This window comes from Sinohyriopsis cumingii, chromosome 8 (assembly GCF_028554795.1).
Source record: "Sinohyriopsis cumingii isolate HCF-2022 chromosome 8, ASM2855479v2, whole genome shotgun sequence".
Lineage (NCBI taxonomy): Eukaryota > Metazoa > Mollusca > Bivalvia > Unionida > Unionidae > Sinohyriopsis > Sinohyriopsis cumingii.
In genome coordinates this window covers 102445542-102463034 of record NC_142968.1, presented here as the reverse complement: position 1 = coordinate 102463034, position 17493 = coordinate 102445542, and the positions used below count along the sequence as shown (strand labels likewise).

Genomic DNA, 17493 nt, shown 5'->3' with positions numbered 1-17493 from the left:
CACTTTTTGTGAGTAGTCTGCTCTTTTTCACTTCTTTCAGTTACAGTAACTATTTTCTCCAGCCTTAAAATTTGTCTCTTTTTAGTTGGAGGTTCATCCATTGTTATTAAGGTTCTAGGTGTTAAAATTATTAGTGCTCAATTGTAATATTGAACGTAAAGACTGTTTTGACTGGGCTGTGAAAAATCTATAATGTGGATTGCATATCTAATAATTAATGAAGTAAAAAGAAACAATTATTTCATCCAGAAACAGAACCATTTACTCAGAGACAACAGTCAAAGGCTTCATTCAAAGATAACATACAGTAATTAACTCTATAAGCAAAGTGTGTAACCCGGTCACAAAAACTTGACTAGACAACAGCTTTGTGATTGGGATGTAATCACTTAACGTTGGGGGGAAATGCAACAAACATCACTAGTCTTGAACATTTTCAATCGAATCCCACAAATGATTCTCTCTTACTGGCTTGATAGGCAATGACCTTATTTACCACCACCACCCCATATGGATTAACTCTATATACAAACAATATACGCGACCACTACATCAACTTTGGCACTACAGCGGCAATTCATGACATGTACATTAGCCTGGTTTATGGACTGTAGCAATTATCACTGGTAGCAACAATCCTTTTTTTATTAATATTCAGTCATTACTAATAAAGCAGTTGTTGTAACAACTGATTACATATAGGTCAGTGGTGTCTTTTCTCGCACTATGGTTGTTGATAGGGATGCTAGGTTCTACAATAAGGCCAGGAAGCCAGCAAGTGCAGGAATAATTAGTCAGGTTCCCTGCTTTTAATGCTTCCTGCATTGCTCACCTCTATACGAATAATGTAGAACAACGCAGTTAGCATACAAAGCAGGGAACCAGACTTGGAAATAATCTACATATACTTTAGTCTGGTTTACAACAGAACCTATAAAACACTATACAGTGCAACCCCACTATAACGCATATTTGGATATAACGCGGTTGTGGCGTGGCTACCAAAATTTCATATATTCATTTGCACATGAAAAAATATTTTTTGTTCAATGTACATGAAATAGTGTATAAAAATTTTTATTATCATTATTGGGAAGAGATCAGTAATGAATTTGAATTTAATATGATCGTGGCATTGTTCCTGAAATTTTAAATACCTGTATGTTTATTTTTCTCGTACCCGGAAAGAATATTATGAGAAATAGTGTGTAAAACATTTATTATCATTTTGGGGAACAGTTTGCATATGATTAGAATACACATATGTGCCAATGAGTTGTTCTCTGAAAAAAGTAAAATACTGTAAAACCCTGCATTAACGTGACTCCGATATTAACATGTTCTAATTTTTTGGACCCAATTATCACGTTATAGCTGGGTTCCACTGTAGGTATAGTTTAAAAAATTCAGACACTGGTAGCCTGCCTATTTTTTTTTAACTAAAAATTTCAATTTAGAATGGTATGAGTGGTCGTTTTTAGGGGATCAAAAAAAGGTCAGTAGAGTTTATCCTCATTTTTTGTGATGTGGTCGTTAATAGCAGTGTCAAAATGCATATTTTGCTAAGACAATGAAGTCGCTGGTCATGTTTAGCAATAATAAAATCAATCCATGCATTACGATTGTGGTCGGAAGTGACAGGTGGTTGCTCAGTGCAGTTTTTACTGTACTTTGCCATTGTTACATACTGTGAATGTACTATTTGTTGTGGGGTACTAATTTTCTTAGATTTTGGTGGCTGCTACAAACCACGAATTAAAAACCCAGCAAAACTGGAACTGTTCTGTTGTCAAAAACCGTTAACTTTAATACCGAAAAATGTTAATCTTTTGAAAAACCACAAACATGACTTAATTGTCTGTATTTCACTTTCCTTAACATGACATAATACAACAGCGCAGAAACATGGCATGAGTCCAGTTCCATTACTTGATACTACATGGGAGAACACAGTCAGTCCCATCTTTGTGGAAAATTTTGCATAATAAGTGTGTGCATGATAAAAAGCTCACACAAGTCTGCCAAGAACTTTGTTGCAAAAATAATGACATATTCATGTGTACAACAAAAAATATTTAAAACTTGAAGCCTGCTAATTCAGTGATTATTCTGTTTTGAATTAGAATGAATCTTTATTTTTCAAAATTCTTTGCACTTATTTAGTCTCATTTATTTAATGTCCTTTTTTATTATCAGTAAAAGGTTAAAGCTGGCATAATATTGAACCTTGACAAGTAATTGCATCATGATTTCAGTGTCAATAAATGCATTTAAAAAATAAATGGAAACCCCCCACTAATTTGAATAAGCTACATCATACTTTTGACTGTTTCTTTCATTTTTATTGGTCATATGAGTCATATGAAGACCATGCCAACCATACAAACATGTGACAGAACCAGGACCCCAAACAAGTAGATTTACAAATTTTGATAAGTAGATTAGCTTCTAAACCAGTACATTTTTATTAGCTTCTAAACCAGTACATTTTTATCGGCTTCTTAACCAGTACATTTTTATTGGCTTCTAAACTAGTACATTTTTATTGGCTTCTAAACCAGTACATTTTTATTGGCTTCTAAACCAGTACATTTTTATTGGCTTCTAAACTAGTACATTTTTATTGGCTTCTAAACCAGTACATTTTTATTGGCTTCTAAACCAGTACATTTTTATTGGCTTCTAAACCAGTACATTTTTATTGGCTTCTAAACCAGTACATTTTTATTGGCTTCTAAACTAGTACATTTTTATTGGCTTCTAAACCAGTACATTTTTATTGGCTTCTAAACTAGTACATTTTTATTGGCTTCTAAACCAGTACATTTTTATTGGCTTCTAAACTAGTACATTTTTATTGGCTTCTAAATTAGTACATTTTTATTGGCTTCTAAACTAGTACATTTTTATTGGCTTCTAACCAGTACATTTTTATTGGCTTCTAAACCAGTACATTTTTATTGGCTTCTAAACCAGTACATTTTTATTGGCTTCTAAACTAGTACATTTTTATTGGCTTCTAAACCAGTACATTTTTATTGGCTTCTAAACCAGTACATTTTTATTGGCTTCTAAACTAGTACATTTTTATTGGCTTCTAAACCAGTACATTTTTATTGGCTTCTAAACCAGTACATTTTTATTGGCTTCTAAACTAGTACATTTTTATTGGCTTCTAAACCAGTACATTTTTATTGGCTTCTAAACCAGTACATTTTTATTGGCTTCTAAACTTAGTACATTTTTATTGGCTTCTAAACCAGTACATTTTTATTGGCTTCTAAACCAGTACATTTTTATTGGCTTCTAAACTTAGTACATTTTTATTGGCTTCTAAACCAGTACATTTTTATTGGCTTCTAAACCAGTACATTTTGTTGGCATAAATTTTACGATCTTCAAGGGGATTGAAAACAAAAAAAGTGAATTTTGTTCGCCATAATATGTATTCTGTTCATAGTATAATAAAATAGCAAGTATTGAACATAAATTGAATTTGGAATCTGATGTTACAATAATCAGTATGAGTCTGTATATTGATAAGAGTTGTTTATCATATAGTTTTTCTTATTAGCACCCAATAGCAGTTTTAGTTTCCTCTGCAAGATTATTGTCTGGTGACCACGGACATTCACTGTGTTTATTAAGCTTTACACTTAACATGTTTTCATTAGTTCTCTGGTCCATATTTCCCCTTGAATCACTTTGTATTTTGCAAAGAATGGAGAATGTCTCCTCTGTATCAGCATTAGACTGTTGTAATGACAGGACAACTATGCTCAGCCTGCAAATAACTTCCAGCTTCAGTTTTCTTACTGGGTTTTTTAAGGTTGCTGACTGCTCTCTGATTGTCCTTCAAGTTATGTTCACTCCATGTAGGAAGTTCGTGACTTTGACTTAAGATATATTCCTGAGTTGGATCCTCAAGGATTTCTTTATCTTTATTGACCTATGAAAAAATAAAGATTGATTTAGACTTTAAATAAACAATGAAAAATACATAATGTATTTATGTTTTTATGAATAATTTAACCCAAAATTAAAATTATCTTGTAATATACTGTTAAATGATATATTTTTTATATGGATTGAGCTGAATTTATGTGCATGAAATATAAAAGATCATTAAACACACAATGTAAACTCAGAACCTTTGCTACTTGCCTGTACTTGCATAAAAGTCTGATATCCATGCACTGTTGAACTTGTATTATTTCTTAATCATGGTTTCTTAACATTGGGAGAAAGCATACATTTTGGCATTAAGCCATGAATTGAACAAAAAATGCAGGTGTTCCCCTAAAATATTCCTCTTAAAACATGTTGAATAATGCAGAAAGAATTCAGCAAGTCAGAAAATCATAATATTTGCTCAGGTGTGTCTGCCCAAATAATGTATTATGGTTAGACTCTCTGTCTCATCTCTCTTATGGCAATGGTTGGTTGATTTTCAGCTAAGGCTCAAATGACATTACGACCACCTTTTATTCCTTTATTGCTTATAACACCTCAAAGACATCCTGCTTTTGGCTTTAAACTCTCAATTATCCATTAAGGTAGTCAGTCAAAAACTTATTTTGTACACGTGTCAATTGTTCTTGAACAATGAATCTGTCACACATCGTCACACTGTTTGTTGTACTTTTTGAACATTTCCTGTCCCCAGTAGACTGCTTCTGGCTGATTTTTCTAATGTGCTCACAGAACACATAAAAAACATGTTTGGGATTTTTTAAAATTAAAATAAAATAAATCTTGTTCTTCTCAAAAGTGGCGAATTTCAACTATAAAACACTTAAGTGTTGTAAACAGCCCTAAAAACTGTACTTTTGGCCTACCATCAGTGGAATCCCATGTATGACGATATCAGGTCAGTGTTATGTAATATCACCAATGACATCATTTTATCATGAATTTGCTTGTTGTTTCCTGGCTATGTTCTGCAAATAAAATAGTAGGAAACAATATGCCAAGAGATCATTAAGGTCATCAGTACAGGAAATGCATTTGTATGTTTATTTATCCTGTATGCAATGAAAACAACTGATTAGAAAACTTATCTGCAATTGATGCATACACCTTGCCAGGTAATTTTTCTGCTGACTTGGTTTCTTTCCATACCAGGTCACTAATAATCCCTGAAATTAATAATAATCTTGTTAGGTATTGTTTGCTGTAAGTTTGATCAAAGTCAGTTTTTTAAACTTACCAAGATGCCAGCATCCATTAATGGTTTCCCCGGAGAGGGCTCTCATTTAGTCATTGGAAAATAACTAAATCTATTACTAAATAGCCTGAATTGTGAAAAAGTGGCAAAATTGCAAATATTTATGAAAATATTTATGCATGTACCCCATAGAGGTATTAGAAACATTTCTTTAAAATAGAAGAAAATCCAGTCCACCTCATTTTTGATGATTTAAAATAAAATTATAATGATTTAAAATTAAATAATACATTGCAGGTTATTCTGGGAGTTATTGTCAACAGTCATCTGCTAGTATCTGTGACTCTACAACTTGTAGCAATGGCGGAACCTGCTCCATCTTGAATGGAACTGTACGCTGTACTTGTCCTGCAGGTCAGTATGTGCATGAGGGTCATCCTATTTTTTGCATCAGTTTTGTTTTGTTTTGTTATACAGATGCATTCAGGTTATTCCTTTTCAGCAAAATTACGAGATGTCCATGTAGTGTTTATCTTATTTATTTCAACGAATTAATTAATTTCATAATGTGAAATGATCTTCCTTGTCCACTATTTTATCTATGAGATAAAGAAGAAAATGTACATGTTTTGTTGATATTGGATAGATGAATAAATTGACAGCACACCAGTCATAAATGCTAAAAGAATATAAATGAACAATAACAGCATTATGGGTGAAATATCAAAACATGAAGTATGACACCAAAGAGTAAAGTTTTACCTGTAGTGGGGACCACAAGAGCTAGTTTATTAAACTCCATTCATATTCCAAATAATTTCTGAAAAAATTGGCTCAGTTATATTTGCTGCCATGTAGGAAAAAACCTACTGCATAATGATGTCCCCAATGTAAACATGGATGGGAGAGATGGCTGTTTACAGTAATTGCTTATTTGCAGTGATGGATGTAAAAGAGCTGATATACTCAACATTATTCAATTTATTTTTCTTTGCTACAGTATGATAAATTATTATGCTTAATATACCAAATATATCTAATACACCTGATATACCTAATACATCGTAAAGCTTTTGATCTTGTAGGCCATGAAATTTTGCTTGAAAAACTAAAAATCTATCAATGCAGTGAAAACGCCCTAAACTGGTTTACTTCTTACTTAACTGATAGAGTGCAAAAAGTATCTTTAAATGGTCAACTTTCTGAAAGTAAAAATATTAATTGTGGAGTACCACAGGGCTCTATCCTTGGACCTCTGTTATTCATTCTATTTATTAACAATTTACCTCTTAAGATTGGAACTTTAGTTTCTTCCACTGACCTCTATGCAGCTGATACTACACTGTCTGAGATGGGTAAAACCAAAATGGTACTTGAAAATAACTTGCAAGATGCTCTCAACAGACTTCAAGTCATAAGAAGTAAAAATTACATTATACCAAGGCCAAAGAAGGAATTGTTTAAAAAGGTTTTCAATATACTGGTCCACTGGTATCAAACAACATTCCCAGTGACATAAGACAGTCTCCTAGCATTTCTTCTTTTCATATCAATGTCTTTAATGGATGAAATCTTTAGAAAATTGAAGAGTTCTAGTACAAAAAATGCTGCCTGCTTTTTCTGTAATTTTGCATCATTTTCATAGTTGAATTTTTCAATGCAGGATGATATTTTATGTTTTATATATGTTTATGTTTTCACAGATGCATGTGCATGTGTTATAGGCTTTATACTTATATATAAGCCAGATTCTTCACATCATGTTGTATATACTGTATATATTGTACATAACAGATAGAAGGCCTCAAGGTTAATTAGTTCCATAACTAACTGAGTTACCTTCTCTAACTAAAGTCTTTATTATTATTATTGTTGTTGTTGTTGTTTTTATTATTATTATTATTATTATTATTATTATTATTATTATTATTATTAATATCTGATATACCTTATATACCTAATACACCTAATATACCATATATACCTAATACACCTGATATACCAAATATGCATAATATATATGATACACCTGATATACCTAATACACCTGATACACCAATATACAGGATATACCTAATAATCCTGATATACCTTATATACCTAATACAATTGATATACCTGATTTATCTAACATACCTGATGTATTAAATATGCCTGATATATGTAATACACATGATACACCTGATATACCAATATACCTAGTGTACCTGATACACCAGTATACCTAATGCACCTGATATACCAATATACTTCATACACCTGATATACTTAATACACCTGTTATACCATAAACACCTTATATACTCAATACACATGATACACCTGATATATCTAATAGGCCTGATACACCTCTAACACCAGTATACCTAATATACCTGGCAGAACTAATATGCCAGTTATACGCAATACACCTAAATTGCCTGATATACCTAATGTACCTGATATACTTTATAGACCTAATATGCCTGATAAACTTTATAGACCTAATAAATCTGATACACTTTATAGACCTAATAAACCTGATATACTTTATGGACCTAACAAACCTAATATGCTTTATAGACCTAATAAACCTTAGATACTTTATAGACCTAATATATCTGGTATACTTTATAGACCTAATATGGCTCACATACTAATACACCTGGTATATCTAATATATCTGATATACCTAAGATACCTAATATCTGTGTTGTACATAATATATTCAGTGTATTTATCCATATGGGCTTATAAAAGTTTATGAAGGTCTCACTGGAAACTGCTGTAACTGACCATTCTTTTTGCCTGTGCTAAGCAGGATAATAGGTTACCATTGTTTCAGTATGTTTTTGTATACAGTATATGGCAAATGTATATGAAGATACCCCATTGTAGAGAGGAAAAAGATTTTGTTGTATGTATTTCAAATTCACAGGTTTGTCACCTTTTTTGTAATTTTCATGTCAGGAACATCATGGCATTTTAAGTTGAAGTTTTAGCTCAGTATATAATAACAGTGTCAAAAACAAAATTGGACAATAGGCTCTTCATGACAACTTTTACAGTCATTTAAATCTATGTAATATCTCTCTGATGGAGTTACACAATTCAGTCTCACAAAAGAGTGATGCATAGTGTTTATTTAATATAGTCTATTATTACTGGTTGGTTAATTTTAGCAATTTGCTAGTGGAATTTATTCAGAAAAATTATAATGAATAAGTTTCAGTAAATTTTCAGTATATGATGTGTTCAATAAAAATGTCTTGTGCGGTATAAAAATTATAACGTGCCTCAAGAGAAAAAGAAGATGCACATCTAGCATAAAACATCTGACATATTTAAGTTTTAATTTCTTGAAAAGCACCAGGTTTTGGATTTTTTCTTATTATCATATATATCTTCTATCCAGGTTATACATCAAGCCGCTGTGAAACTGAAATCAATGAGTGCCTTAGTAATCCCTGTCCACTGGGAGCCCAGTGTCAGAACAATATTGCATCTTACGCTTGTATTTGCCCACAAGGGAAAGTTGGAGATGACTGTGATAAAGGTTTGTCTGCTATTTTATTTGCATGTGGATTTCTGGATTTTCATTTCTGGGTTTAATACTTAAATTTGTGCTCAAAGCTGTAGAAACTTACAAATTTTTCTTTTTGTCACTTATCAACCATGCTATGTACATAAACACAATTTGTAGACCCATAAAGCTTGTGACCCAACACTAGCCATGAACAACCCCTCAGCATTGTATGGGAACAGTCTGAGTTGTGTTTCCAGGGCAGAAAAACAGCATATTTATGATAGCTGCCATTAAAATATTACCAATATTGCCAATACTAACAGCTTGGAAGAGAATCAGAATTTTGCTTGCTGCTTGAAATACGGAAAATTTAAACTTGTACATTAACTTCAGTTCACAAAGAATTTAGTGTTCTGGTTTTGTTTTTCTTTTCCATTATATTTCTAATCATATGAAAACAAGAGGAAGATGTAATTAATAAATGTTGTAAATCAAGATTGAATTATCTCGATGTTTGTTATTGAGGTTGTTGTTTGTATTTTTAATTACCATAATTACCATAAAGACTGTTGTTACTTGCAAATTATGTTCAGAGATTTATAACTTGTTTTAATTAATTCAGTATTAATACCAATTCTGATATAATCAAGACTGTAATAGGTAATTTAAAGAGGAGTGAAGATTCAGAAAAGCACACTCGGTGAGACCCTGAGCTTTCACAAATTTCTCAGTCATGAATACATTATCTGCTCAATTTTAAACTGTTTGTCATCTGGAAATTTAAAAAAGAATATGTGAATAGCATGGTTTTGATGACTGTTGTCTGTGAATCTGCAGGTTATAATGTTTTATGCAGATAGAAGAATCTGAGACAAGAGGATGAATAAGTACCCCAGTTGTAATGTTTTGTGAAGGCATGCCCAAACTTGGATAGGCGATATATGTTACAGCAATGTATGAACATAGTTTGGAGAAAATCCCTCAGATTGTTTTCATTGTTTGTAATACAACAATGGCAGCTTCCATGTAATTGAATGTGTCCATAATCTGGCAAAAGAAGTTTGTTGGTTTTTGTTCTTTTTTTGTTTTTGTTTTTAATGTCATCCACTGTTTTCATAATAGAAAGATTACATAGCTTAGTAATTCAGCAAGATGGAGAACATGTTGGGATACAAATAAGTTGGGTAGGAATTATGTACAGAATTTGTTCAAAATTCTGGCTTCAGCTGAAGTCGATGGTGACAGTGGTAAATCTTCATGCTGACATTACAATGAATATTCCAACACAAATCGGATACAGACTCTGAATATTCCAACACAAATCGGATACAAGCTATGAATATTCCAACACAAATCGGATACAAGCTATGAATAATCCAACACAAATTGGATACAAGCTATGAATATTCCAACACAAATTGAATACAAGCTATGAATATTCCAACACAAATCGGATACAAGCTATGAATAATCCAACACAAATCGGATACAAGCTATGAATATTCCAACACAAATCAGATACAAGCTATGAATATTTTAATGATAAAATCAGCCATTAGTTTCAGCACTAATAAGATTTCCAAAACAGAATTTAATAGAAAGTAATTGGGCATGAAGTTCTTTTAGTCTGTACAATGATGCTGATCCACCAACAACTGTGGCAACCATTACTGAAATTGAAAAGCCTTTATGAAGTGTTTACAAATACCACTGGAGAGTATTAGGCTAATTTTGATTGAAATTGTTTAGGCATGTATGCCTTTTAAATATATATAAATGAACTCAGTTTACTATCAAATATGACTGGCATTAACAAAATTTTTGTTAAAAACTTTTGCATTACTTTCTATCACAATCTGCTGAAGAGAGTTCGATATAAACCTTTTGGTATGAAAGCCTTTTTAATGTCTACAAATGATGTTTATCCATTATCAGATATGGCCACCATTACTAAAAAAATAGAAAACACCTTTACAGAACTTCTCAAAAACTGCCTTTGTGATACACCATCGCTCATAGCTCTTGTGGTTACAATATTTATTCAGACTTAGATATATATGATGCAATATGATATAAAATCAAAAAATCATCATTGAATATTTTTCAAAGATTTTATGTCAGGACTATGCAGAGTTCTTTCAGGTTTTGAAAATATTTAATTATTGAAGAATTCATGACTTAATTTTAAAAAAAATGCTTTTTCCAGATTTTTCCTACAATTTTGACATAGTGTATGTTCCATCCACATCATGTGAAGTTACGTTTTCCTCATTTGGAGATCCTCAGAAAAATATTACAGCATTTACCATATCTCTCTGGGTGAGGTTCACCAAATCATCAACCACAGGAACCATCCTGAATATTCTGGCATCAAAGTAAGCTGTGTGTGATTTATTATGTCACATGACATCATTGATTTTAACATTGTTCTAACCCATTTCAGGCGTCTTATATTTAACTGGTGAAAATATAGTGGGAGATGTAGAGTTATTTCAGGTCCTTGCCACCTACACTGATATTTTGGTTGTTAGTTGGAGTATCATGCAAAAATGCATAAGTGCAACTATTCAGCAACAGAATTACTCTTCATCTCAAAAAGTGAGGTAAGGTAAGTACATAGAGTTTTCAGACAAGTTACAGTTTTTAAAAGCCTACAGAAATAAAAATTCAAGTTGGATTGTAAACTAAGGAGTATTTTACCCGTACTCTAAAACAATGACTGTATTATATGTAACCATCTCAGAAGTTTTATGGATAACTAATTCTCCCTTAAATTTGTTTTAATTCTCAACTTTCTCTTAATTAATGATTATTTTTCATATGTAATGCATAGCAATAGGTAAGTTGTCAAGATTGTACCAAATTAGTCCTACATTTATGATGACAGTCCTGTTAGATAAGGATGTAAAGAAAATGCAAAAATAAGAAAAAGATTTGCCCACATTGGGGTCCAGGAACATAGATCACGCTGTAAGTGAGGGTGCAAGTTACCAAGGGACCTCAGAATAAATGCAGAAGGGGATACCATCCCACTGGACATGGATGCAAATTTGGTGTTGGGGGAGAGGGGTAACAGTGCTGTTTAATGGCTGAATTCTTGTTTGATAATCAGGTTGGGAATAATTGTCAATAGAGAGCTTTTTCTAATGACGTTCTGTTATGCATGAAATAACTTTTTGATTTTCAAGACACTCAACCTCTGAAGGATCGATAACAGCATTTTCCAAGAGGTTTCAATAACCATTTCATGCACATGAAAAGATTATGTATTATGGCACTGCTTTTTTGTTGTGAATTCACAATAAAACAAGGTTCCTTTTTTCAAAAATTAGTGACATATATTTCATGAACCCACTTATAATGCAGGTTCAGGTGTGGATTTCATTTTTTAAATCTCGAAAATACCTTCAAAAAAAATTGGGCCCTATTTGTTGAACATAAAAAAACTCATCATACAAATTGGTAAAAAAAAACTAGTCATACAAATTGGTAAAAAAACTCATCATGCAAATTGGTAAAAAAAAATCATCATACAAATTGGTAAAAAAAACCTCATCATACAAATTGGTAAAAAAACTCATCATACAAATTGGTAAAAAAACCTCATCATACAAATGGGTAAAAAAAACTCATCATACAAATTGGTAAAAACACTCATCGTACAAATTGGTAAAAAAAAATCATCATACAAATTGGTAAAAAAACTCATCATACAAATTGGTAAAAAAAATCATCATACAAATTAGTAAAAAAACTCATCATACAAATTGGTAAAAAAACTCATCATACAAATTGGTAAAAAAAAACTCATCATACAAATTGGTAAAAAAAACTCATCATACAAATTGGTAAAAAAACTCATCATACAAATTGGTAAAAAAACTCATCATACAAATTGGTAAAAAAAACATCATACAAATTGGTAAAAAAAAAACTCATCATACAAATTGGTAAAAAAAACCTCATCATACAAATTGGTAAAAAAACCTCATCATACAAATTGGTAAATGAAACCTTGATATATCTCTCATTTTATCATCCTATATAATGGTTAGTACCCAGAAATTTGAATCAGCATGATGAAATTCTCAGAAGTTACATTTTCTTTACAAACAACATTCTCAGTACACTGTAAATAACAATATTTGACACAATTGTTATAAATAAAAATGTCACAAATGCCTAATTGTGAAAACACTTTAATAAAACATGTTGGCTGGTCACGGTCAACTCATTCAGTTGATCAATCAAAACTGTTAAAAATAGTATTACATAATGTAATGAAACTACCTACTGGACCAGTACACAGATGATCAGAAACATTACAATGCCAACAGTTTTTCTCCTGGCTTCAGAGTTTATAGGTATGAAATGTCCGGGCTTGTGGAATTTCAGTCAGGGCTAATGAGTTTATTTAATGTCACCAGCCTGGGCCTGTGCCTAAAAAATTTTTTTGAGCACTGACCAATACAGTACATAAACTATTCATACCAGACATGTATATGCTATCATATTCGTCAGTACGCTAATCATAGCCTGCATGTAAAATACACTGTGATTGAATCATAAGAAGGAAGCTTCTTAATGTTTAAATTAATTACATATGACTTCTGCTTTGCAGATTTATTTCTGCTTTGCATATTTTCTCAATACCTTGTCCACCTCCCCAGCAATGAATATTGTTTCACACACAAATCGGTCTCTTTACCCAGAATTCAGTATTATCTCTCAGTGTTTCTGTGTTGGATGTATATTTTCAAGATAGTAGTCCTTAGGTGGTGTGTGTGTTGGGCGTAGGTAACGAATATGTCATTTACATATAATACGATTGAACCTCATCCTTCTTAAATGAATTTGTTGCATTGTGGTAAATTTTTAATTTTTACATTGGACACCATCACTTAATCCAGGTGTTTCAAACTCAAACCCAGCTGAGGGCTACATGAAGGGAGTTTCAAAACCTTTGATATCTCTCATGATGTCTTATGATACCAATCATTTTGCCAGCCACAGGATACGGCTTGGCAGGCCACGTGTTTGAGACCCCTGACATAATCCTTATCACATTTTTGCACAGCACACAATGTACAAGTATTTATTTTAAAATTACATTACTTTTTTAAATTCCAAAATATGAATTATGAGCACTTTCTTACTGTTGTACTTTTCTGCTGTCAGGTCTTAAACACATTGTTAACACACAGTTCAACAGATGTAATTATGAGCATATCTCAGAAGGAGATTCAACTTTTGAATGTGCAACCCAAATAGGGTCTCGTCCTGTCTGTCTTGCTTGCGATTTTTCTGTTTGTGTACGAGGACTGGCTAGTATTGTGTCATGGGACCACGTGATCTGTCGTCTCATCAAAACTCGGGAAAACACTGCAATTTATGGAATCGTGGTACCTTCCACGCATTATAATCACTACCCACCTACGATATTTAACTTATAAACGTTACAGTCTAATTAAAATTTGTAGAGAATTACATACATAAAAGGAAAATTTTATTTCTGGTCTCTTTAAAGATTGAGTTAACTGTAAAGAGCATTTACTCACAATATTGTTTAAATATTGAGTTAAACTGTAACAGGCATTCACTCACAATATTGTTTAAAGATTGAGTTAAACTGTAAAGGGCATTCACTCACAATATTGTTTAAAGATTGAATTATTCTGTAAAGGGCATTCACTGACAATATTATTTAAAGATTGAGTTAAACTATAACAGGCAATAACCAAAAATATTTACAAATTGAGCTATACTATAAAGGGCATTCACTAACAATATTGTTTAAAAATTGAGTTAAACTGTAAACAGCATTCACTCACAATATTGTTTAGAGATTGAGTTAAACTGTAACAGGCATTCACTCACAACATTGTTTAAAGATTTAGTTATTCTGTAAAGGGGACTCACTAACTACTGCTTAAAGATTGAAACCAACAGTGTTATCCGAGATGGAGGATGAGGTAATTCTGATAAAGGCCTGATTGTTGCAAGAGGCACATATGTGGGATCAAATTAATGAGGCTATCAGTAGAGAAATATATTTTGATTTCTGAAATGAAAAATCAAGACTACTTGATGAAGGTATATACTTTGGCTTGTTGTGACATGTAATTTAAAAAAAGAAACATCAAATGGCTTCTAAGCACATTTTCAAACAATATTGTTTAAGACTTATGTGCTGTAATATCCCCAAGTGAATGAACTGCAGTAAATATTATAAAGACAACAAGAGATGACATGCATTAATTACTTCTCGCTGATAAAGATAACAATAAAAGGGACGATGAAAGAATAATTAGATCTTAAGTTACCAAAGCAAATAATCTTTAAAATGAGATTCAAATCAAAGCACAATTATAAATGGTTATTATTTCTTTCATTTCTTAATCCCCAGTTTCATTAGTTGATATTGCTGTTAAATATTCACCCAAAGTTTAATAATTTCTTATGTTTTTAATTAGATTTAATCAAACATATACTTTGCAGCAATACATTGTTCATTTGTTCGACATACCTGAACTGTACGTTAGCATTTTTTAAAGCTGTTTGAAATGTTAAGTTATTTTCTTATTAAAAAAAATAAAACCGCAAAATATGAGGCTGAAAAATGCTGCAAAGGTAACAAAAATGACAAAACATTTTAATTGTTTATAAGAATAATTGGCAGTATAATTTTTTTACGTATTTTATAACTGTAAACCTCATTCAAATCCTTGGTATGAAACTTTTAATGATTTGATGAAACATATGCAATTTCAATGTTTGAAAAATGGTACATTTATATAATTATGATTTTTATGGATAGACAGTATAAAAATTTAGGGGGTATAAAAAATTACAAGACTTAGTGTAAGCCAGGTTTAATTAGGAATTATATTTGTGGATTAAACTTTATTCCATGCTTTATCATTTTAGCAACTACACCATACCCTCTAGCTCGCCCTTCCAACTGATAATCTCAGCTGATGATGTTGTTATGAAAACCCTCACAAGTACCGGAGGTTATCGACCACCAGTTGTCATCAACACCTTTACCAGCAGCCTAATGGATGGGTTGTGGCATCATGTTGCAGTAACTTGGAACAGAACATCTGCCAGAATTAAAGCTTTTAAGGATGGTTCTGAGGTTGGCAGCAGTACAGCTAATTTCATTCTACCACCAATGTAAGAATTTTTTATTCACCAGTCCAAATGGCCAGTTGATCTTATGGTATGGCCTTGTCTCCAGCTTGTGTTCTGTCATTTTCTGTGCATTGTCCATCAGCTTCTCTAACTCTGGTTAACCAATTTGCATTTAATGTTACACTGACCAATATTGCATCACGGTCCTTCTTACTGGTTCAATTAAGTAGAATTTTAATAAATATGAAAGCATATTAGTGGATGGATTACTTTTGGCATCATGTGTCACATGAACACAATGTGGTAGTACCCTGAAATGAAACTTTAAAGAAAATAAGAATCTTTGGGGTAATTTGGGATGAATCTCAATCTACTACCAGTGTAAGATTGGTATGATTTGTTTTTTGTTTTTTTTACCACAAAACAGTACATGAAGGTTATATTGTACCAAGACATCGGTGTTAACACATTGACCAAGAGTGTATGTGAACCACATGGATTGATTAGCAATTTGGTTGAAGAAAGGTAATCATTTCTAAGTAGCTAATATAGATAGTTGATAATACAGACAAGTTTTTATTATCAAAAGTCCAATTAAAGTTGTCCTGTCACATTCTGTATTTGCTTTACATCCCCACTATATCTGTGGAGGTGGTATATGTCCCATCCCATCTCAAAAATTTCATTTCTGCTCCATGACTAGAAAAAGATTATACAGATTGAAGCAAATTTTATACTATACAATAAGATTTAGGTCAAAATTGATTGCACTCTTTTTTGACAACTTAACAGAGTTATGGCCCTTGTTTTATGCCCATCATATTTGAGGGGACATCCATATTGTATTGACCTTATCTGTGTGTTATTAATTTTATAAAACAAATTTTAAATTGTAAGCCTTGCATTACAGGCCAGTAAGGCTGAAACATTTACCAATTTTTCTAAACATTTACATGGTTTACAATAACTGAAACAGTGCTGCTTAATTGAAATGATTCCAAATTCTACCTTTTCCCCCATCTAATTGTGAGATGGCTTAATGAACATCTGGCAGCTATTTATGTGTAAGGCACTGACTGTGCATGAACCTCTCTCAACTTGCGATTTTTTCTTTTATTTGCCATGGGTTTTTTATCTTGCATTATGCCTAATTCAATTTGTAAGACATGTCTTCAGTGAATTCCATTATATCTAATAAATTCGGTACAACATCCTTGAGACTGTTTAGATATTTTATCTCTGATAGATATTTGTACATGATAAAAGGAAATGGATAATGCAACCAGGCAACCTTTTGTACAAATAATATATTTTTTGTAGAATTTACTGTCTAACTTTGCAGTGGCATGTAAACTTAAATGATGTTTCTTTAAAATTGATAGTACAAACAATTCTCGTAATCTCAAGACTCCTGTCTCTAATTACTGTCTTTAAAAAAAATGGGAAATTTAGTTTCATTTGTAAAAATTTCACTTAAGAGATGGCCTTCTAAGAACTCAACCCATTCGTAAAACGAGGAGTCAGTATATATAGCATCAGTTATATATTATTCCCAGTTTGGTTGATAGGTACACTGACTGGTCTATTGTAATAGCCTTAGACATAAATTGGTGTTATGACCTACAAATTAAATATGTTCATTCCAGTGCATATTGTCACCCCAGGGATTTTTTCATGGGTAACAATT

At 32.0% G+C, this 17493-nt stretch overlaps 1 protein-coding gene across 2 annotated transcripts in view; it reads left to right on the top strand.

The window, feature by feature from the left end:
- LOC149794261 (uncharacterized) overlaps positions 1-17493 on the top strand; it is a 290094-nt gene that overhangs the window by 211740 nt on the left and 60861 nt on the right. For both annotated transcript variants that reach the window (XM_089968394.1, XM_089968393.1), the window contains 4 exons: positions 5465-5581; positions 8562-8702; positions 10879-11047; positions 15600-15848. In XM_089968394.1, coding sequence (XP_089824520.1) covers positions 5465-5581; positions 8562-8702; positions 10879-11047; positions 15600-15848 — 676 coding nt within the window. The remainder of the gene's footprint in view (positions 1-5464; positions 5582-8561; positions 8703-10878; positions 11048-15599; positions 15849-17493) is intronic.